At 40.1% G+C, this 24,163-nt stretch overlaps 1 protein-coding gene across 5 annotated transcripts in view; it reads right to left on the bottom strand.

The window, feature by feature from the left end:
• LOC113134759 (protein tyrosine phosphatase receptor type M) overlaps positions 1-24,163 on the bottom strand; it is a 138,227-nt gene that overhangs the window by 65,698 nt on the left and 48,366 nt on the right. For all 5 annotated transcript variants that reach the window (XM_026314262.1, XM_026314263.1, XM_026314265.1 and 2 more), the window contains exons 5-9: positions 23,920-24,035; positions 22,521-22,695; positions 16,431-16,724; positions 3,555-3,863; positions 2,085-2,194 (exon numbers count right to left, since the gene is read on the bottom strand). In XM_026314262.1, coding sequence (XP_026170047.1) covers positions 2,085-2,194; positions 3,555-3,863; positions 16,431-16,724; positions 22,521-22,695; positions 23,920-24,035 — 1,004 coding nt within the window. The remainder of the gene's footprint in view (positions 1-2,084; positions 2,195-3,554; positions 3,864-16,430; positions 16,725-22,520; positions 22,696-23,919; positions 24,036-24,163) is intronic.

Below are 24,163 nucleotides of genomic sequence, written 5' to 3'. Positions count from 1 at the left end.
ATGCCATTTGCTCTGAATGGTTTTACTTGTATCATAAAATTTTAAAAAGATAAACAACTAAAACACGTTTCTCCAAAAGTGCTTAAATGTGTGGTAAATCTACTGTTTTAATGGACATTGTTTTCCTGCACTCTGCCTGCACCTTAAAGTGCAACACAGCCATAGACAGGACACAACCACGCACTACACACACTTGAATAAACAGGGTTGTGTTATGATTCTGACTTTGGGACTTCCCTGTTTTGATTGAAACATAACTGTGCTTCTAAAAAATATTTACTTCATATTTCAGTTTCCTCAGGCACCTGACAGCATGGTGGTGCACAGAGTGATCCTGATTTCTCCGATTTTACTATTCTATTTGCTCACCTCGTATGAGAAACAGCCCTGTCAATGATTGCTAACCTAGTCAAAATACTAAGCATGAGCAAACAACAGGGAGAATCAACAGAGAAGAATCAATCTGTGGGAAAGGCTGGAGGATTACTTCCACCATAAGCTGGTTAAGATCAATGTGTACATAAATCGTGTGTGTGTGTGTGGAGACTGTTTCTATTATTCAAGGCTCAATGTAGCTCCTGGACAAGGCTGGCAGGGGCTGAGTGGTGCATTGTGTCAACATTTGCGGGTGGATGAATCGTGATATGTGTTCGATATGTGCTTTAGAGACTGTGTTTTTTAAGAGGTCGCCCATGTCAATGGATAGAAGATGACGGCAGCATGAAGTTGATTCTTTCTTTGTAAACAATAACTAGTGCTTATTGTCACTTGACAAACAAACTGATTGAGATTCAAGCTGTTCCAAAAATGACTAAAGCCTGGTTTAAGCAGCCAAAGATTACCTTAATGACTTTAAAACACAGCCTGTCACAGATTACAGAGATATTCATTCAGATTAAGAAGGTAGTGAAGGAGGTAACTGTGATGATTTTAATAGAAATGATTCTGCATTATTTAATATAAAGGATTAATAGACAGTGAGGCTGTACTATGGCACAGCAGTACATAGGGCTAAATGCTGCAGCATGCTAATATGCTTACACTGACAATGTTAACATGTTGATGTTTGCTAGGTTGAATGTTTAACATGCTCATCATCTTACTTTGAGTTAATTACCCAAAGCGTAACTACAGCTTAGGGTAACCTCATTAGCATTTGGTCATAAAGCAAAGTACTAGACAACAAAATGGTCTGGAGGAACCTTCAGGGCAGCACTAAAGATCTCACAACTTGGGGAACATGTATGTTTGTATAGAATCATTGCAATCCATCCAGTAGTTATTGCCACATTTTCACATTGTGGTGCTATAGGGCATGTCAGGTGCTCACCAAAATCATGTTAAATAAATCTTCTGCGTAACGCCTGAATAACTTCTATCGCTCATTTCTGCTGTCAGGTCAGTTTGTTCCATTATTGACTTGTGAAATCAATAAGTGTTTTATCATCAGGAGTGCAAGAAATAAACTAACATGTCTAGGATGAATATAAATATACAATTTAAAAAAGAACCCACCAAAGTAACTGATTTGAATTCCATGATATTTTACTTTTTGATATATACTTTATATGGAGAGTCTGCACAGGAAGGACTTCAGAGGACTTACTCTCTTTTAGTCTGGTAGGAAGTAGCACTTATTAAGCCTGAGGTGAACCTAAGCCCAAAAACTCTCAGACCGGGTGCAGGTGGTACTGAAAGAATACATTTCTATGGTATCTTGGCTGAATACTGGAATAAGCCTGGTTTAAGAGATAATCTCACTTTATGAAATATTACATCCCTTTCTATACTGCTATACCATCTTTGCTGTCCCCTTTGTCCATGTCCTAGGCTCAAGAAAACAGTGATTCATATTATATATATATAAAAAAATCAACTTGAACATTTTTCTGGATGTGCCATAAACTGCTGCCAATCATAGTCGTGAAAAGTAAGAAACAGAGAAACTAAAACTAACAGCCAGAAATTCCACCTCTCAGTGGAAGAGAAGAAACAGCTTAATATTGGAAGCAATTGTGTGTAGCCTTCCACCCTAAAGAGTGTGCGATATCCTTAACATTGTGCTAACGCTGGTGTCTGTGTACCTCGTACTGAGTGATGATCCCATAGGTCTGTGCGGGTTCTCTCCACTTCAGGATGATCTTCTCCTCATAGGCACTGCCCTGAATAGACTCCAGAGGAACAGCCCCCGGCACTGTGGGAAATCAACAGACAAATTTGTTTCTCAAAACTGGTGGCAGACTGGCAATTTTCAAGGTTAAAACAAGTTCATGCAAAAATAAAAACATGTTTATTAATATTTTTTTCCATCTGCTGTTTGTTAAGTTAAATTGTTGTCAATGAAAGTTGGGTGAAAGCAGTTCTTACTTAGTTTCAGTCTTTTCTGTCAAAATTGATCTAGCCCAGCATCTCATCCTCATCCTCACATGCATAAAACAAAGAGCTTCTCTTCGGAACACAATTGACCATGAGCCGAAGTCACACACATCTTAATAGGACTTTGTCAGATTATTTGATGCTATTGTCACTAAAAACAAGCCATGAAGCATGCGGCAAAACTGAACACTTTTCGTGTATATAGAAACGTGTTGCAAACAAAGATGAACTAGTAACCCCATGGGAATAGTGCGGATCTTAATCTTTTGGCAATGTTTACTTGTACTGAGATACTGCCAAAGAGATCTAGTCCTATAACCCCTCATGTGAATTGCTTTCATTCTGTAAGCGAAACAGAATGATGTGGAAACTTTTTTTCACAAGATTTATCTTCAAGAATGCATCTACAGCTACACCCTGTCTGTACACTTTTTCCCATGGGACCCTAAGCACACAGATCCAAAGACACACATAGAAACACACAGCAGTCAGATAGTGAGAAACAGTTGCCACTTTCAAGTTTCCAACCAGAGGTATCTGAACCAGACATGACAAGACTCTTTTCGTCAGCTGAGCCTGTTTGTTATCTGGCGGCCAGGGTTCCTTGAGACTTCTATAGAGTTCATTTCCTGTGTCTGCTGAGGCAACACAGAAGATCTTTCATCTTTGAAGGAGGTGAAATAGCTATACAACACACAGGTGTGCTGTCTGACATCCGTGCTCTCCTGAAAAATGTTTGGAAATGCCCAAAATTGTGCTGTTTTTGATCAAGTGAGAATTCTCTACTATTCCTAAATATCAAAATGTCACAACTTTAATAAAATCAATTTTTCAGCCATTTCTGCTCATTTCATTTCAAGCTATTCAGTAAAATACCAAAAATAATGGAACAGAGGCACATTTGGAGAAGGCATTACTAAGCTCATGGAAACATTTCATATTTTACCTTGACATTGCCCTATTGAATTTGGTTACACTTTATTTTGACCCCTTTCACATGTTAAGCATTCATAAGCAGATAATAAATACCGAAATAAAAATTCCTAGTATATTGCTATGGTTTTTGTAATTTATTTGGGTTGTGCTTCACTTTATTTATTTAGTCTCACTAGATCAGTTCAGTTCCTTGTATCATTTTTCCCAGAGCTGTACAACAATTAACCCTCCATCACACTTACCATCTTCATCGGTCTGAACTTCCAGCTCAGTGCTTTCCTTCACCCCCTCTGGGTTGCGCAACACCAACTTGACACTGAGGTTGGTGAAGGGTGTCAAGTTGTGGATGGTGTGCTGAGGATCGTGGCTCTGCGTGTCGTAACACACCTCCTCCCGGGTCTCCTCTTTTCCAGCCACCCTGGAGCGGTACTGGACGGTCAGGTTGTAGCTGTGGCAGCGGGTCACATTGTAGCCCAGAGGCTCCCAGCGCACTGTCACCTGTTTGGATTGGATGTCCACCATTTCTAACCGTCGTGGACCATGCATTGGCTCTGGCAGGATGGACAGGAGAGACAGCAGTGTGAGCTTACATCAAGATAATCAATGAAGCAATGTAAAATTACAGGTAATACAAGACAAAACAAAGCAAATTACTGAGGTGTATGCATCAGTTAGCAAATATTGAAATACTAATTCCACTGTTTGGAGTTTATATTTTCTGAACACATTTTAAAATTTTAAAGCCACAGCCTGATAGTGAGCGTTGCTACTTCACATTACCACTAAGTCGGTCTTAGCAGCTTACACACACCAAGATGCCACAGGTTTGTTGGTGGAAACCCTCAGCAGGAGGTGTATCATCCCTTCAGAGCATACCATTCCTGTGCACCTTCAGCCTTATTGGCCTGCCTTTTTCTCTCTCTTTTCCATCTCGCCCAGTGGCGGTCAGCTATTAGCACCACACTGATACAGAGTCAGTCAGCCTGTCAATCTAGGCAGGACATAACCCCCACTGCCATCCTATCACCTCTAATCACATACACACTCTGTCTCCATGCCGATTCTCTTCTACTTTCTCCATTTTCTCTCTCCTTCCTTATACCTTCCTTCTCTCTCTCCATCTCCTTTGTTAATATTCCCATTCCCCATTTCCTCTTTTTCTCTCTCTCATTTTCATCTCCCACTCTCTCTCTTTCACCTTTTTGCCTCTCTCTGCTTTCCTTGTCTATTTTCCCTTTCTTGCTCTCCCTCTCTCTCTTCCTACGGGAGGAAAGCAACCCAAGCACAAGGTAATGGGATCAATTTCCATTCCAGGTTAAATTCGCAGTCCATTTCTCTGGAACTTAACACTTTACCACCTATTAGGAAGAGCCAGGGCTCAATTTCCCTGTTCCCCAGGAGACACAGTCCAGCAATTCAGAGGCAGCCACAGCAGCCATGTTTAACATTCTGGAGGTGCATCAGGGGAGACTGGACTGGAGCTCCAGCATGCTGTTGATTTATACAGACAGACATGCTGTTTATTTCTACAGAAATGATTTTCATGTTATTTGCAAGTACAAATCTGCAAACAACTTTGTTGACAACTTTTTAATCTGATTCTCCTAAAGGCTTTTTTTGGTTGTTTTTTTCCCTATATCTAGAAGACACCTACTGAAATATAACATCCAACTAATCAATTTTCATCAACAATCCTTTTTAAGTTAACTTACAGGAATATGAGATAAAGTTCTAAGCAGAGCTGCAGAAAAGCTACAAGAATGAAAAAATGTTTTTTAGGGAATTAGGTCATGACTTACAGTATATGACAGGAGTCTTCTACAAGATAGGAAGGATAATGCCCCAAGAAAAAAGACAAGAGAAAAAAAAAAGGTGCCTGCTAGTTGAATGAAAGACAGAACACTTTAAGATTTCACAAGGAGAAACAACGGATGTGATCTATACTGCGCTTTCCCAGAGCAGATAAAATAGCATTAGAAGACCCCAAAGGAGGCAGAGGAAGAGCTGTTGAAGACAGATGGGGAAAGGGATATCAATGTGTAGCATACAGTACATGCAACACACACAAAGGTTACAAATGATAAGGTATGTCTGAAATATGGAAAAACACCTTTCTAAAAGTAAAAAATAGCTTCTCTTTAAGAGGGATTTGTCACCATAGGTCTACTCAGAACAAACAGAGCATGTAGAGTATGTCAATCAGGTTTAACAAAAATTTAGACAATAGCTTACGAAAAATTGTTTTTAACGCACTGAGGTTATATCAAGGTTACAGCTTGAGTATTCCTTGAGAAAACTACATGTGAAATGCTCTGTGAAAGTACTCCTTTGAAATTATGAAATATTGGTATGTAAGATATGTACCTTCAGTGTGGGTAGCTGAACAGCCAAACTTTCAAAAGAAATGCCATCAGACAACAGCAGCTCCACTGTTTTAGGAAACTGTGTGGATAAATGTAATAATTGACAAAGTAATCCACCATTTATGCAAAATGTAATTTAACACAGAACTGTGAACAACTGGCAAAGGAAAACAGGCCTCTTCAAACTGGTTGCAAAGTTGGGAAAGCCATCCAGAAAATAGGACGTTAAAACCCCTTTATTTGCGGAACTATCTGTTGGCCGCACCCAGTAGGCAACGGTTACACTAAAAGCACAGAGAATTGCAGGGTGGCCAGGCACAGAAATCAAATTAAACCAGATGCTCTTAAAGTGACAAATGCACCAAAGTGTGAATCTCAAGCAGCAGTGCATGAGCAGCTAGGAGGAAAGTCTAATTTCTGGAGCGTTCAAGGAGACTGTCACACTCCAAACTCTGCCCAACATCACAGATAATGTCCACCACCCATTAATTCTGGCCAATGCAGAGAGGCCAACATGAATGGGAATCACTTATGGAAAATTTTGGGAGATACTAAACCAGGCCACATAAAGAAGGAGAAAAGACACACAGTACATACACATTTAAATCTATTTATGGTACGTGGTGATAAGATTAAACAGGTATTTTTCATAGCATGCCAGCAGTAATATTAAAACGTTACATAAAGGAATATTGGCCATTTATTCAACACCTCTTCATACAGCCTATAGCTCTAAAGCCTCTCTCTGAAGTTTTCTTGAAAAAAGGCTAATTGTTTGTTGCCCTGTTGACTTCCTGCACTGCAAACGCCTGCTATCTGAGTAAGACAGTAAAATGTGAAGATCTGTGGCGGACACACAATCACACATTCTACCCCGTGACTCAGAAAGACATCATCTGTTTGCATGAACAACAAGGTGTCTCATCCATTTTAGAACCAGGCCATGGTCGGCTTTGAAGAAAGAAAAAAGAGGGAAAAAACACTCTTCACCTCATCTTCCACTTAATCTGGAATGAATGGGTCCGGTTGAATGGCTGATATCCTTTAAAAATCCTTTCGTGCATCGATGGAGGCTATACAGCCTTTTTCAAATAGGCCCATAGGCCCAGGAATGACAGCTGATGAGATGAGCCTATTACCCCAGTCTACTGTGACTGCTAGTTTAGTTTTATTGACCGAGCAGTAAGAGGCTCAGTGTGAAAAGCACAAACACAAATCATAACAAGGAATAACAGGACTATGTCTTGAAATCCAAAATATTTTTTTTTATATCATTCTCACAAGCTATCACACACTGAGGGCAACATTGGGGTGAAAGTACTGAAAATATGACTCTAATATCTCTCCAGTATGGCAGATATTTCTAGTGGAATAGAGTTATAATAATGGGTATGAAAGCATCCCTTGGAGCAGGAAATTACTGAGGTCTATCTTATGCCAGGCCACACACAATGAGCTCGAGTGAGAACCAGATTTGGTATTCCAAGCGGTGGATAAATTATCACCTGCCCCACATTCACCAATGTAATTGAATAATTTGAGTTTGACATTTACATAGAACTATTAGTGATTTTTGGTCATTACAGCATGACATTTAAATAATGTTTTTAGAAATTATCAGCACATTATTGCCTCTTTTTAATTTGAATGGGCCCTGCATACACACCACTGCAGCTAAAGCGATAATATGATTTCTCTAAACATGATACAAAAAAGACAAATAACCGCATGTTGCAGCCGTCTGTCCTGGAGGGGGCTTCAAATGGTGCACTTAGCCCCTGGGTAGAGCGAGACATTAGTCCTGGATGAAAGGAAACAAATTGGGCATGTCCGGAGCACAGCCACTTTACTGAGAGACAATTGTGTGGTCTGTGTGTGTATGGGAGGGATAATGTGTGTTTCCTAGGGTTTGTATGGTATTATATGAGGAAAAGAAATGTCCATGCACATCAAGAGAAGCACCTATCTGCTTCTACGACATCTCAATGGCTATATGTACAGAAAAACGATTTTTTTTATCAGATCTTTCTCAGACTTCACAGTGAACGAGTCATTCAGAAAGCTAGGATCTTTGTCAGAGCCACATTGATTAAGAGAAACAAAGCCTATTGCTGGCATAGACTTCTACCTCCCTGCTCAGCAAACAGAACCAGGAAAAGGAAGAAAAGACTGCTTCCCCAATGGTTAGAAACCCCCAGCAAGTCAATGTGGCTTCTGAACCCAGTCTCTATCTCATCAGGATGAAACAGTGCTCAGGTTAAGGAGAAAGAGGAGGGAGCCATGTTGTTCAGAGATGAAAAAGGAGAAATGTCTCAACTTTCACAGGATGGCATGCAAACTGTTGGATATCTTGCCAGAGACTGTCAGGCAGGGCTTGTCACACATATGTGCCTTCATTGAAGACAGTACCAAAACAACATGACAGTGAAGATTAAATCCTGGTCGACGGACTGTTTTCATGTAAAGTGTTCCGTTCTAGGCACTGAGGCCTGATATTGCCATCACTTATCTCTCCATTGCTGTGTGTTATTCACTCTGTTCTTTTTGAGATGGGTGGGCTGGGAGGCGAGAACATTTGTTTGCCTCTTTCTATTACATCTCAGTGATAGCACTGAGGCCATTGAGGTAATGACATGGGTTTTACACTTAGGAAATCATTTTCATATCCCGCAGAAGCGAGCCATAATGATAGCTTTTGATAACCGACAATCAAAGCTCCATCACCCTCCTAGAGTGCTCCTCTTTGCAATCCTCTGGAGGAAGAGAAAGAGAGCAGGGAGGGGGTTAAAAGGGAAAGATGGAGGGAGTCAATGTGTGGGTGGATGGGTGAGTAGAGGGGGTTGAAGATAGAATGCTAACGCAGGGGAGGGAGAGGACAGAGGTGCCAAGGTTTTCATTGCCATCAAATGCAACAGGTCAAACCTGGCCTTGAGGTTGACAAGTGTACACACGTTATAATTGATAGGAATTGAGAGGCACTGTACATGGACCTCTCATGTTCAGCCTCTACATCACCCTCTACACCATTTACAAAGTCAGAGACAAAATGCCTACATGCTCAGACACGCACATAGACAGGCACTTTGCCCATACCTTGAGGGGGTGTATAATCACAAGGATTTATTGAATGGTGGTGGTCGCTCCTCACTCTATCAAGTCCTTCTTTATAGGCGCCATGATAAATGGGGCTGCCATGAAGGGTGAGGATGAGGGGCAGAGGGGCCTACAACATGCTGGATCGAATTGAAACCACAGAATGAGCCCCATTGCTGGACCAGGCTAGGCTGCCACCTTGTCTGATTAACCCCTCGAAGCTGTGGGTTGGAGATGAATGGGTGAATGCCTTCCTTCTCCCAGCACTGAATAAAAAGGCAGAGCAAAAGTGTGAGAGGGAAAGTAAGACCAGCATGACAAGACTCAGGACTGCCTGTGCTTGTGTTCGTTCGCGATCGACCACACTGTGCTGCAACTAACACCAACTGCTGTGACTATAATAAACAATATACTGGATGTTTTGTAAATTTCATCATTTACTGTGTTAATTTTATGTGTCTAAAAGTTGCTTCATCTCTAAATGTGTATGCTCAATAGATACTGGAGGAATGCATATTAATTACAAAAATATCTAATATGTGATATGTGTGTTGACTGAATTATGGCACTGAGAAGAAGGGGTGCAAGTTTTGACAGAAAATATGCCAGGCAGGGAATCCTAGTAGCCTAGGAGGTTTATGCACTGACAATGTATCTGGTTTTAGTGTGCCAGCTGTGACTATCCAACAGAGACAAAAGTACATGCCCAAAAATACAGTAAACTGACTAAAATGCCACTTGGGTTATACGGGTTAAAACACACAAAAAGCATTAAGCACTACTTTTATATGACAGTATGGAGACACAATGCTCACTATGAATGCATCCACTGGTATGTGTGATAATCTGTATATATTGTACATTTGCATGGAATCAGTAATTTCATGAATTAATAATGCTTACTTCCAACGTTTTCAGCGACATACTGGGTAGCACAGTATTTGAAAGCCCACTACAGCTGACAGTATGCATTAAGTTGGATGAACTTGAAGTAAGCACAATGCTGCAGAAGTTGAGAGGATATTGTCAGTGCTAAAGCATTTTCTACAGGGAGCAAGTAAGATTTTGCAGTTGCTGTATGTAAAATCTAGCATTAATAAATAACAGGGTATGAACGTCGGTAGGTAGTCTTTGCTATCACTGACCATTTAGAGGAATTACAACAAACCTGGAAAGTGTGTCTCAGAGGCAAAAGGTGAAGGGAAGCGGGCCCACCGACCCGATGAAAACAAATGGACAGCCAGATGATGGGAAGAGAGGAGGCTGCAGGTTGGAGCTGGTTAAATCAATCTTTCATTTTGTTTCCACTAATATGGTGTGTGGTGATTGGGGTCAAAGTGACAGGTAGACTGACCCCGTCTTCCCCCACTTGTCCTAACACATACACATGCTCACACACCCATTTTTACTGCCAGAACAGGCTTTGCTGCTTGTGTTGACGTTCCTGAGGAAAATGCCTGTGGTTAGGGCACACAAACAAAAAAAACCAGAAAAAACACCACCCTCATTTACTGACAGGGACGCAATCTCTGCAGGAGTAGTGAGAGGTTATCAAGGTGATTCTTCAAATTCAACACTCCCCAGATGGCCTGTGTGGCATTGTCATTTGTCGCCAAAACCTGCATGTGTCGCACTCAAGTCAGGGTGTTACCCAGCGTGTAAATCAAAGTGAAGCACTTGACTTTGTGAAATGGTTTCTGCATTTTCTGAACCACCTACTTAGGAGATATATGAGATCTAACATCTCACTATCTAGGTAGGGGAATACAGGAAATAAATCGCAGTCCTCCTCACATTCCTGTCCTTTAGTTGAAGAGGAGATACACAAATGTTCTTGAGTTAGAGTTATACAAGCAGACTGAATGAGTGCTTCCTGGATGCCTAGCAAGGGGAATGGGGCATCTATAATTCAGCAAAAGGATGGAGAAAATCTGTGACAAAAATTACAGCAGATAGACCATAAATAATTAAACATGGAGAATAGAAACATTTAAAGACCTTGAGAAGCTTTTCAGTTCAAATTTAAACACAGCAGAAAAAGGGATCTTCCCAAGCCTGACTAAACTATCACTATTTATCATTCTCTTGAGGTTTAAGAGTTGAGGATACAAACATCCTCAATGATAATTGCTTGTGAGGAGCAGTGGAGGCAGCTCTGGAATAAGAAATGTTTATGTGACTGTCACCAGAGTATCGTTTGTGCACACTCTCTCAATTCCTTCGTGTTTGGGGACTAGATAGATGGAGTGATTGATATGAGGGAAATAATAATAATGAAACCACTATAAATGCAGAGTCTCCCTTTCTCTTTCTTTCTTTTCCAACAGCAGCTGTTTGAAGACGTGTCCTTGAGAAGAACACCATTTGCCTTTCACGGAGCCAATATCATAGAACACAATTCGCCATTCTACTTCCAACTGCCTGTGATAAAAAGACTTTTATTGTGGTCCTCCTATAACCTTCCAGCACACCACAAACTCAATCTACCCTGTTTTCTCTGACTGACAAAAGAACACAAATTCAATGGGCCTCAAACCAAGGCTTTTCATTCTGCTTGCCACAGACAACACATACACCCTATAGGTCACATGACTGCAAGCCATTGTAGGGGACAAACCAGACCAATGTTATCTGAGATGCTGAGGTGAAGTGGCTTTCTATTCATGCCTCAAGGCAACAATAGTGTTAATTAGACACATCAAATCTAGCAAACAATTTCCTCTCCTTGTTGGCCAGGAGAGAACGATCTGCTCAATCTCAGCATTCATAAAGGGTTAGGGTACCCTCACTGAGGCAATTTACCCTGTAGACATCCATGAAGCTATAGAGGGAAAAATAGCACTTACAGCTGACAGGTCATCATTCTCCCTTTGTTAATAAAATGTTAAGGCTTGGTTAGACAAGAATTGGCAAGGAGAGATATACTGAGTCACTTAACTGTGAGAGGAAATAATGCAAGCTGATGGAACTAATCTGGTTAGCAGACTAACAATAGCATCCCACAACTTGACTTGAAAACTACACACCTTTTTAGTAAACAAATGTAATTTTGTATCTCTGTCTTTGGATGCAGCTGCAGCAATTAGAGTTTTAATATAAACCAGGATATACAGTAAACAGACAGCCCAGCCCAACAATCAAAACTGGGCTCTTCAACATTAAGAAGAATTTTCACTAACTTGTAGTAGTGAGCCATGACTGTCCTTAAGTCAGACCATTACATTTTCTTGTCCATCAGTGTGAAGGGTTTCTAGACAAATTAAAATAAATCTTTGAGAAAAGGACCTTTTATACTGTAGATTTTACTTTTCAAAGCCCTTTTTGACAATAGCAGAAAAAAAGAATGACATAACATAACTTACGTAAATTAGTCTTATTATATGAGGCTTACAAGAAAAAACGGTGAAAGAAAAGGTAAAATTTTCAGTGAAAGTCATTACCTGACAGTTGACTGTACAGCTTTTATGATTGTAATTATGTCTACGATGCCTATGTAACAGGAAAATGCATTTTCTAAAGTTTGTGTGTGAATCAGAAACTTGGTCTGGTAGTGAAAATATTCTATTTTGCATAAATGTTACAAATCTGCACAGAAGCAACATTTTCTTTTTGTCTTTTGAATAACCTCCTCACAGTACAACGCACTAGACTGTACTGTCCATAGGTACTTTGTTAAACGGTACTATACTATGCACAGAGGTGTGCTTAGAGATCAATTCTGTGTTTCTACAAGCTGGAGAACAGTATTTCCTTATTAATTATTATTATTATTATTTTCCTCCCAGAATTTCCTCCTTGTATGTTGAAGTTTAAAATGATAAGGGACATTATTTAATAATTTTTACATTCACTGAGACAGAATTCACACTTGTCCTTAAAGGTGTTATGTCCCTGCACTGATGTCCCTAAGACAAATAATTGATACTTAGCAAATAGACTGATTCTACCATCACCATGCTGCCAGACACTGTTGCAGGTCATTCTTATTTGTATCAAAACAGACCTGGTCTTCCAAAAATGCAATGCAAATAACCAACAATACCCAACAATGCAAATAACCAACCTTGATCTGGATAAATATAATTGTGCATCTCCTCCCTATTCTCCACTTCTAAACGAGTGTTTAAGTGAGGGCTGATCCCTGATTAACGCTGATTCCCTTGTGTTTAATATCACTCAGTGCAACAGAATGGCAAAGTAAAAACAAACAGATGAGACTACTCCCACATGGTACGGGAGCACAGATGGAGACAACTTATAGATGGAGATGTGGAGCTGGCAAATGCTGGAGTCTGAGCAGGTGCTTGGACCCAGCATGGACATCATGTAATGCCATTTTTAAAGCGCCTGAGAGCCAGTGGGACAGCGGAGGCCATAGGGTGGAGATGCAGCACACAGACTGTTCCTCTACCATGGAAACTTGTATAAATTTATCTCTTTTGCATCAGAAACAAATGCTGTGTGGAAAACATGCTATGTGCAGACTCTTCTGGCTCAATCAGCCTCACATGATTTTGAAAAAGAGCCGACGGATTTAGACATTAAAGTAACTGTCATCAGTCAATGTGGGTTTTTAGAATAGTAAGGTATTCTAAATGCGTGCCATAACGTACAACAAAACCACTTTCAAAATGCATCTAATTGTTTAACCCAAAGCAAGTTAAAAGGCTCTGGCAAGTACTTTTCCACACAGGTCTGAAGTACAACTCAGACTGCAGAGGAGTAGTTGTTTAAGGCTTGCCTATCTGCCTTCCTAGTGTGGGCTGAAAATGGTTTCTCTGTATGAGATGGTCTCTCAGTAGTGTTGCTGAAATGCAGAGCACCCTGCTGTGATCCTAGGGCACCACCTGATAATATAGTGCCTTCCTTCAAGAGGCACTTACCAAGCATGGAGGACTCTGAAGTAGTAAACAACTTCACACAGACACAAATTTCACTTGGAAGACAAGAACACAACCAAATGATTTTCTCTTTTAGCTCAAAAATGTTTGGCAAGTAATTTTGGCCACTAGAATATAGGAAAACAGCAAATTGTAACAAGTTGTGAAATCTGACATTGACGGTCCAAAGACGTGAGGCTATGCAAACACAAAATGTTATTTAAATCATTCTACAAACCCTTGAAACCCACAAATAATGCCCTAAAGCAATCATGGAGCCTTGGATAAAACATTCTTTTGATGTTCACTAGGAAAGTAATGGAAGTGTTTCATAGGAAAGAAAACCTTTCAAGGCTACCCCTTTCTTCTTCCTGCTTCTGAATTGAATTGGTGGCGTCCTTGCATTATACATTCCCCATTTTAGAGAAGATTGAATTAAAACATCCTTTGTCATCAGAAACATTGCGCAGTTTGCGAAGTGACCAAGGCATGGCTATGAATAATTATGAGACAGCCCTCTAAAGTGGCCACAGATTTTCATTAGCGCCTCTAGACAGCAGTGCAGAGAGAGGGGGAGCAAGTCTCCAGGCCCGTCTGTATCAACAGTGATGTATCACACAGCCCTGTGAGTCTTAACTGTTCAATTAGGAGCTCTGCTGAGGCCCAGCCTGTCAGTGGGAAAGACCAGCAGAGAGCCGGACAAGATCAAGAGCTGCTTCCTCAAACACACTTCAGGAGTCGGGGCCATCAATCTCCCCGAATGTGACCGGCAGGGTGGCCAAGGGGCAGGACCCCCCACAGAAGCTGGGGCTGGTGTGGAAGGCTGCACAGGTAGAGCCATTCATCCCTATCAGCCAGACAAAAATGAATAAGCTCATGACCTTCACAGTGGGGAGAGGGGGTTACACCTTGGGCTCGGAGGGGAGAAAAATCTCATTTTCATCAGCATTTCTCTGGACACCAAACAGCATTAGTCCGGTAAAGTGCTGAGGCTAGGTTTGTTTTGTTCCTAGAGTTGGCATCCTAGTGCAGCATGGGAATTTAGCTGGTTAATGTTGTGAGAAGGGCAATTTGTACAATATCATCAGGCATTTGCAAAGTGTTTATGTATATGTTCAAGTTTGAATGGCCACAATCTAGCAGCAATATAATGATCCAAATTTAAGGTGCCATTGTGCTTCACACATGATATAAATCTGTGTTGCTGATAGATTAAGAAGCTTGCAGGGCCTTTGGAATGAGAATTAAGCTAAATAAACAAGTACTTATACAGTCAACTATGTGACAGGGCAGTTTTCAGCTCTACTGTATGTCTGGAGGTCACTATAAATTATATCACTTATTGTGAAACAGAGATGTTCCACATAGCATGGTAAGTTAAATGAGTTTACTTATTATTTTACTGGTATACAGGTGTTGTCTCTTACACATAAAGCTTAAAACTTAAAATCTTCCAGGTGCCCAGTGTAAAATACATTACTTACTCTACAAAACAGACAATTTGCCAAAAACATTAATGAAGATCTATAGATGGAACAATGAAAACACAAGGGCTTTGTCTGCTCTAGAAAAATAAGTAAACTGGCATTGATATATGTTGGGCAATTGTGAGCTATAGTTATTCACCTCACATGCAATAATGCTTTAGATAAAACAATGGATCTTTACCAATGGAGTCCCATTGGAGTCCCGATGGTTATTTATTGTATGCAGAGGGTAATTTGCAAAAACTGGAATACTTTTAAAATATTTTCTTGGTAAAAATTAGCAGTGTTACAAATTCAAATACACAAGCCTATGGCAATAGTAATAAAATCGTGTTTAAAAATGCAAAATAAATGGACTGATTGAACTGCTCTGACCACTCTTATTGTTGTAAATTTCACTCTGTTTATTCAAGTGGGGCACTTTTGTTCTCTGTTGTATGAGAAAGTCATTGTGGTGGAACTCTGCAAAGTGCTGACAGTGAACCTCGTTTTTTCAGTTGTTAGCTCTTTTAGCTGTAACAGAGATGTTATCTTTATTTCTAGATGAGAAGCACCTAATGGCACTGCAATGTAGCTCATTTACAAACTCATTCATTCACGTTAAACAGGCTGCAGATTCTCCACAAAATGGAGTTTCAGCTAGGCCAATTATACATGTGCTATTTCAATGGCGTGTCAATGTTATCACCTTGAGGCAAAGAAAACAATGCAATATATAACGGTTGCACCACCTCCTTGAAATTATTATTAAAACTGAAGCTTTATAACAGCTTTTCTGCAGCTTTCACATATTCATTTATGTTCTGTGCCACATACATGTGTTGACACAGAAACCTGGATATAACACATAAACTTCTGCATTATGTAGCTGTCCGTGATTTCATTTGTTTGTCAAAGTTCCCTCTACAATGCTGACATGTACTAGAGATCTGTTAGAAAAGCTAACTTACTTTACCTGAACTTAGCTTCAGATGCCCTCCACAGTACATGATGACTAAGCTTTCAATAGATCTATATAGTCTATATCCTGCTTAAAAAGACGCAATTTGCCCTTTTATTTACACTTAGCATTTAAATGGATAAAGCACATGACAGTTTACATTTAGCTCATTTTCAAAGATCTCTTTCTGATATTTAAATTGGATTAGATCCTGAATGTATTTACACACATATACACCTACAGCATGAACAATGATTTGGTTTCTAAGCCTTGTTCATGTGACACTGTAAAGCAACATAATGTATGATTTCCCTAATATCCCAGTGGACTGTAAGTAAAGTATTTTTAGCCTTACCTGCACACTTGGTCCTGGCCCTCAGAGGTGGTCCGGGGGCTCCTGTGCCTCCCTCCAGAGGTCTGGTCAGCAGGACACTTATCTCATACTCGGTGTCTGGGTCCAGGTGACCAATCTTGTGAGTGGTCTTGTCTACAGGCTGCAGGTCGTACATGGTGCCTGACACGGTGCGGTATTCCACCTCCCTGTCAATGATTGGACCGTCCCCATTGATGGAGTTGGCATTGAGCTGGATCCAAAGATAGGTGGCACCAACAGCAGTCAGCTGAGGTGGAGCAATGGGCACTGGGGGCTCTAGGAAAGAAAAATAAGTTTTTGATGAATATTAGACACCACACTTTAATAGTGAATTGATGAAAAGTCTTCACAATACAGAAAGCAATTATGTATTTTCAATTGTGCTAAAAGCACTGATATTCTCACAAAATCCTGATATATAAATGGCTAAACAAACGTAACTAAACAAACATGATGATCAAAATTGATTTGTTCTTTTAAACAACCACATCTAAATCCCTTTGAAGCACAAGAAGAAAATCATAATGTTTTCTAGCAATCAAGGTGTTTAAGAAGTGGCACCTACCAATCAATATTTCCAGCTTGGTGAATGGAACATCTCATCGGCAATACACTGATTCAGTTACGTAATTGGGCACAGTTTGAAAGTGATGGCAACTTTTAGCAGCGCTGTAAATGAAGTCATCCAGACCTTGGCAAATGCTGCGCCCACTGAACAATATATTGATTTCAATCAGAGGATTTCTATGGTAAAGCCTCAGGCAATTGACAATGATAGTTGTCATCTCTGTTGTCTAAATGAAGAGCTTGCTAACTTCTTAACTCATATTTTTGTAATTCTATCAAAAACTTAAATAATTGATGGGAAAAGCCTAAAACTACTAAGTCATAAATGATTTTATTTTCCATGTGTGAACCTCTAACAACCAATACTTCAACCCGATAAATGGAAATATGTATTATAGATATTATGAGTGAAATGTTTTTAAAGTATTCAGTACAGAAAAAAATGGCCACATTATATTTATTCTATATTAATATACATCCATTTTATGGTGAAACAAAATGGACAGTATCTGATGATAAACTGTGGTGGAGTAGATAAACATTACTTGGGGCATGAGTAGACAAAGACAAATAAATGCAATCCTTCAAACAGCTTCAGATGTTTAATTCATTGATACTATTGTCAAAATAACTGAAGTGGCACCTAAAATACTATCATTTAATATCAGACTCAATAGGGCCGACAACGTGAGAGTTGTTTCACATAGCACATAGAGTTTTTGTCAAGCAGACCCACTATACAAGTGTCTATTCAAACTAAGAGACCTTCAAAAAACGATTAAAGGTACATGGTTAAAATGAAGGATTACTTTTAAATGATAGAAAACTGACATATTTGGCAGACAAACAGCAGAACCATTTTCAATGGCTCTACTGCATTTATAATTGAAGCCTATATACTCCATAGTGAATAGCATAACAGTTCAAATAAATCTGTTTCTGAGCCCTCTGAACCTTCAATCTGCTTGTTTGTCTGAAAAATATTCTCAGGTTTCTCTTCTCCTGCACAAGGTTATCTCTATCGGACAAATGTGATGTTCAGTGACAACCTTGAAAATGACCTTTTCTGTGTTATGTCACCAATATTTGTCTGATCTTGCTTAAACCGTGTACCATTTCTGGTTTAATGAGGCTTCTTGAAATTTTCAGGAATACAATATTATATAACCTGGTAAGGGGAAGATACATTAACATCTAAGGGGGAGTTAATGAAAAATTCTGATGCTCCTAAGAATAATTTTATACTTTTCTGTTCACCATTTAAGTCACTTTTGACAAAATGCAAAGTCACAGTGACTTTCAGATCATGTGGAGTTTCTTTTTGCTGTTTCAATAACAAAGATTTGTTATTCTTTTATTGAGTCCATGTTCCATTTTGTTTTAGTTACCATTTAAACATAGCAGCATAAGTCCACTTCAGCTATCTCACCTAGATGTCTTTCATGTTGCTAACTCCGTCTCCTGGTACAACCAACAACACACGACTGTAAACAAAGAGCTATGACCCACTTCTAAGGAACTACTCAGGAATCTACCCTCATCACATACTACAACTGTTACATGACCCAGAGGCCACAATGAGTAGCTCTAATGAACACACACATGTAACAGAATAATGCCATTAGGCACCTGGCTACATGTCATAGAGTTGTCATGGACAGGGAAAAGACTCCAGCCGCGTTAGGAGCAGGCTGAGGTGTCCTACAGAGAATTGGAGGCTCTCCCTCAACAGATGGTTACCCCACGGTGAACTCCATCGCAGGTTCCTAAACTGCCACTAATCTAAGCCTCCTGTTTTAGCATCAAACATCACCTAAGGCGAACCAGCTAATCCAGCAGGTCTTCTCCTGGACTTATACACAGTACACCAGTCTGCATGCTGGAGCCAGACAGGACAATGAGGTGATCCAAAATCTGGGTTCAGCCACAGGCTTGTTTTGATGCTCTTTTATGGTCTCTTGTTATGTCTTAAAAGCCGTTTAACTGAGTTAAGTAGCAATATGCTCAGATAAATTTAAACAACAGACAACAGGGCTCATGCTGTAGTATAAAAAATATTGCTATTGTAATTCTGTTTGACATTTGTAATATTTTAAGACATCAGATGAGATGTAGAAAATGGGTTTTCCTGTGTTAGTTTCAGAGAACAGAGACCTCAGAGTTATTTTTAGTTTTTTTTTTTTTGCATGTACAATACCAGATGTAGGTGATTTTATTGCATAAAAAACTAAAATAAAAACAGTTTTGCAAAAGAACTTAGACGGAAATCTGAATAAAATATCAGTTTTAATAAACATTACGGTCTTACATCCAAAGAGGCAAGTGCAATGTAGGTTGTTATCGGATTTTATTAGAACATTTTCTAGTGTACTCATTCTGTGATAACACCTTGATGCACAGGACCAAATGGCCAACAAATTATGACAAGTTTGAAGTTTCTAGCTGCTGACTCAGCTGTGACACCCTGAGAAACTTGGCAGCATAGCACAAAATCCAACCTGCTAATTTCCACTGAAGTTATGATACTTTATCTTATGCTTATCTGGTTTTATCTAGTATTATCTTGTATGATAACCTGTCAGACAAATGTTCAAGGTATCGAGCAAGAGCTCTGCAGTCATTCAAACAATCTTTATTCTCTACAGAGAACATGCTTTTTATATGCACTGCAGAGGATGGATGCCATGGCTGCCATTCAGTCCTGTTTGTGTTTTGCCAAAGACCATTTCTGCAACAGTACAACTAAGCCACACGCTGTATTATAGCAATAAGAATGTTACTTAACTTTTAAAAGTTAGTGCTTCAAAAAAGCAACAGCAGCTTGTGTTGATGAAATAATTCCTGTAGGTACAGTAATCCTCTATTCAACAGCCCTAGCAGGCACACTGAAAAAGCGGATTACTGATGTGATACACACTCAAGTGCTGTAACACTACAGGATATTAACAATTCTAGGTCCTATTGTTTTATCGAAGCAGTGGAGCACTGGAAGGGGCTGTGAACGGAGCTCTGTGCTGGCTGGAGGTGGGTGACAGTGTGGAGATGGCAGTGGCGGTCATACGCGGGGGTCAGCGAGCAGCTGTTGTCAGGATGTTGACCAGACAGGCAAACAGTCTGGCGGCAGCTGCGCCCTCCTCTAACACAGCACCTGCCTGGCTGCCAGAACTCAATCAGGCAAAAGCACATTTATGCACACACACACTGGCTTGGACCCAATACCAAATGACAAATTCATAATATGAATGAACATACTGGAGCTGAAATTGAAATGATTTTATGTCAATTATGTCTTTTTATTTTTTTAATTCAAAGTGATTGATCTTTTATATAAAGTTTCTGACAATAGTGCTATAATAATAATGCTTGCCAACATTTTTTACATCAAAATGTGGTGATTTAAACCTGATTGTTTTGATAAACCAAAACTCTATAACTCATGTATAATAAACCTACACATAGGTAACACACACAGCAGCAAACCCTCAAATCTGATGAGCTGGAGCCAGTGAATCTTTGGCATTTTATCAGTTCCCAAAACTGTAATTTAATTTTCTCTGCATTGACTAATCGATTGACTAAACTTTTCAGCACTACAAAAGATAGATTGCACATACATATACAACACACAAACACACACACGTTTCCAATTTTCGCCCTTCACCACACCGACAGCACTAATGAGAGCTGCCACTCTGCACTGTTGTTAGCTGTTGTTAGATTAGTTAAAGCTCACTGTTTATAAATCCTTCTTTCACTTGCCCACTATATTCACTGAGCCTCGCTTGTTGAGATGCAAGAGGTCCTCATTACTCTGTGTGCTCTTCTAATTGGAAGGCTGTGAGTAAAGAATTGATCTACTCTTGATATGAGAAGGGGTGGCCACAGGAAAATGACGAGCTTGACTGGCCAGCCTTCGATTTTTGGTGGCTATTCTCATTAGTGCTGACATGGCCGTGCCTCAGCAGCATCGAGTTGGTACCATGGCCCAGAACACTATGTTGGAGCTGAGCAAAAGCTTTGCAGGCTCCAGGTGATTCTAACCAGGCCAAGAAAAGAGCCAGCACTTGAAAACGGAGTAATTATTACTCTTTCAGAACCACTGGCTGTACTACAGGAGGGCCCATCATGAGGGGGCCTCAGAAAAGGGGCTTGCAATCCCGCTTGCATGTAGTGCATGTAGTGCACTTCCACACAGTCACATAAATCTGACTGAATACTGGCATGAAAGGGAGAAATGATTATCTGGGATAATCAAGCATTCATTCTCTTCATGTTGAAGAAAAAGGCAGTGTATGTTAATGAGGCATGGGGAGAGAGACAGTGTGACTGTAGCAGGCTCATAATCCACAGAATCACTTCATGGTCACTCCTCCAAAAACGAGTCACGGACGCGGTGAATACACATTTAGGAGGATTTACGACTTTAGACACATTGCTACGAGGGTTAAGCACTTGTTTTATGACTGGTACGATAAGAGGAGATATCAGCTTTTTTATGTACAACCCTTATAACCATGAAAATGCCTCTTTTCTTCTTCCGATGAGTTGGCTTATGTCAGAGTCATTGAGGTGTGAAATCTTTGCAGAATTTAAAATTGGATGCATAACAAGATTCAATAAACGCCTAAATCTAGAAAATTACTGTATATTAAATATTTATGACAAAAGCACTTTACACTTAACTGGCGTGTCTTGTGTAAAATTATATCTAGTAACACACTGAAGCAGCGATCAGCAAAAATATTGCTATCCAGCAAGTATGTGTAAGTGCGAGTGATTGTGTTGCTGAATTTATTCACAAGTGTGGTTTTGAGTGCCTCCAGTGTGTCAGTAAATTTTCTTTGAGTACACCACTGAAACCCACTGATACACTCGGCCAGAGAGACTTTATCTCCCTCCTCACTCTGCTGTGTCTGGGCTCGGCCATTCTCGCATGATTGACAGACCTCGATCTGGACAGCCAGGATTAAACCTATCAATCACATAAAGCTTGGAGACAAAAAAAGAAAGAAAAAAAGAAAAGAAAAAAGAATCGGGGCAGTAAATTCAATTGAGAGCACAGGGAGAAAATTGAGGTGAAGAAATATAGAAGGCCATTACCGGGCTATAGGGCTATAGGAAAGTGAGGCCTTGCAGGATTTAGTTTCAGACGACTCCATAAATTCATATCAAATGACTGCAGGAGTGAAATATCAGAAAGGTTACTGTAAACCTGGTTCCTCTTGCCTTTGTGATCCTTTAGGAGGAATTATGCTCAGTCAAGGACATCTTTTACAGAGGAAGTATTAAAGTCCTCTGGATAACAAATCAACACAAAAATCTAGTATTTTTAGTATCGCCTTAGAGGACGTTTTCAACTGAATGTGCAGCATTTCCTGTTTATCTCCTGTTGACTTTGCTATATGCATGGAGGTCATGAGAATGGAACACATGCCTGCTGCCTGTGCTGTGCTCATCCAGATAGGCTGAGTTAGTGTTTCTCTCTGCTGTGGGGACAATACTCACGTTTTATGGTTAACTCCCCATAATTGGACACTCCAACCCCTTTGTCTGAGTGGACGATGCAGCGGTAGCGGCCTGAGTCGCCCTTGGTTGTGTTCTCCACATCGAAAGTGCCAATGAAGCGCCGGTTATTCCAAGGTTTAGTGGCTTTCATCGGGGCCTCGCGTCCGCCAATGCCCTGTTTGGAACCAAGACAAACACCCCATTGAGCCTCCAAAATGGAAAGGTTTAATAAGCAAAGTGGCCTGACCTTGTGTGCTTCAGAAACTCTGGTTGAGTGTACTTCTTGTCTGCTCTCATTCATGTTTGTTTGTGTCCTATCACTCCCATTGGTAGTTGATAGTAGGAATACATTTATCACACAGGAATGCACACATGCACACATAATACACACAAACACGCAGTGGGCTCTCCCCAGCTGTCACCCCTCACAGCAGGCAGATGGGGGACATTTGTTCATTAGAAATATTTCTTCATTACTGTCATCGGGGGAGTTCACTTAATGTTTGTTTTCCAGCTCCTGTGCTAATGAGGACGTGTTTGTTAAAATGATGGAGTACCTGGCAGAGGACCTTTACCCAGCATCATGCTCCCACTGATCACATGTGTGACAGTGTGCTTAGCAGCAGAGCCGGCAGGGTTATGTCTGCCAGATGCACTACCTTCGCTGCTCAGAACAAGGTCAATTCAAGACTGCTGCGCAGCTCAGTTGTGCCGGATATAGTACACAGTGTCCACAGAGCCAGCATCTATATAGGTTAAGACCATACCGCAGTGATCTGAAACAACTGTAATCCCCTGCCTCCCAGACACAGAGGCCTCTGGAAATCTGGTGAGCAGGGGAAACCTTAAACACAAGGGCACAATAAAACATTGTCTGCATTTTTAGCTTGGATTAGTCAAATGGTGCTGACCCTAAATGAACAAATGAATATTTTATAATTGTATTGATAAAACTGTACCTCTACTGGTAAATAACTTTAGGTTAAATGTGTTTCTATAATAAGACTGATGCCATATTAGAAATATTGCCATAACATTATCTCAGTATCAGCACTATCATATGTTAGTCTGTGATTTTGATGATTTATTAACTCATACTTTGTTTAAAATGTGTTTTAGTTTTGTTGTGGTTGTTTGCATCTTAACTGATGACACTGGGATAAGATATTGATTTAAGAACCCTTTGTTATCATGCTGATCTTATGTATTTAGCATGACCAATCTACTACATCAAAGAACATAAGAAACAACAGAGCTGACTCTAGATCAGAAGATTACATATTCAGAGGTCTGTTCAGTAAGAGAAATTCATTTCCAAAGGGCCCAGGTCTGGAGCTGAATCAACACTGATCTTGTCTCTGATATATGGTTTGAGGAAAGGGATAAAAACAGCACTTACTTGAAGCCAAAGGCGGAAGTTGTCCCTTTTGCGTCCATTGACGGTGCAGTGAAAAGATGCGGTCTGTCCAGCATTGACCTCCACTCCCTTTATAGTCAGGAAGTGAGGTGTGTTCACTAAGATAAAAGGCAAATTATCATTACTGTTAGGAAAGAGAAGTTGAATATTACATGTCCACATGGAAACATTCAATTACCTAAATTGAGTTTGCATTTTATGAGAATTAATCACCAGCACTAAGTGC

The sequence above is a fragment of the Mastacembelus armatus genome, chromosome 17 (assembly GCF_900324485.2).
Source record: "Mastacembelus armatus chromosome 17, fMasArm1.2, whole genome shotgun sequence".
In the NCBI taxonomy this organism is placed as follows: Eukaryota; Metazoa; Chordata; class Actinopteri; order Synbranchiformes; family Mastacembelidae; genus Mastacembelus; species Mastacembelus armatus.
This window is presented reverse-complemented; position numbering and strand designations above follow the sequence as displayed.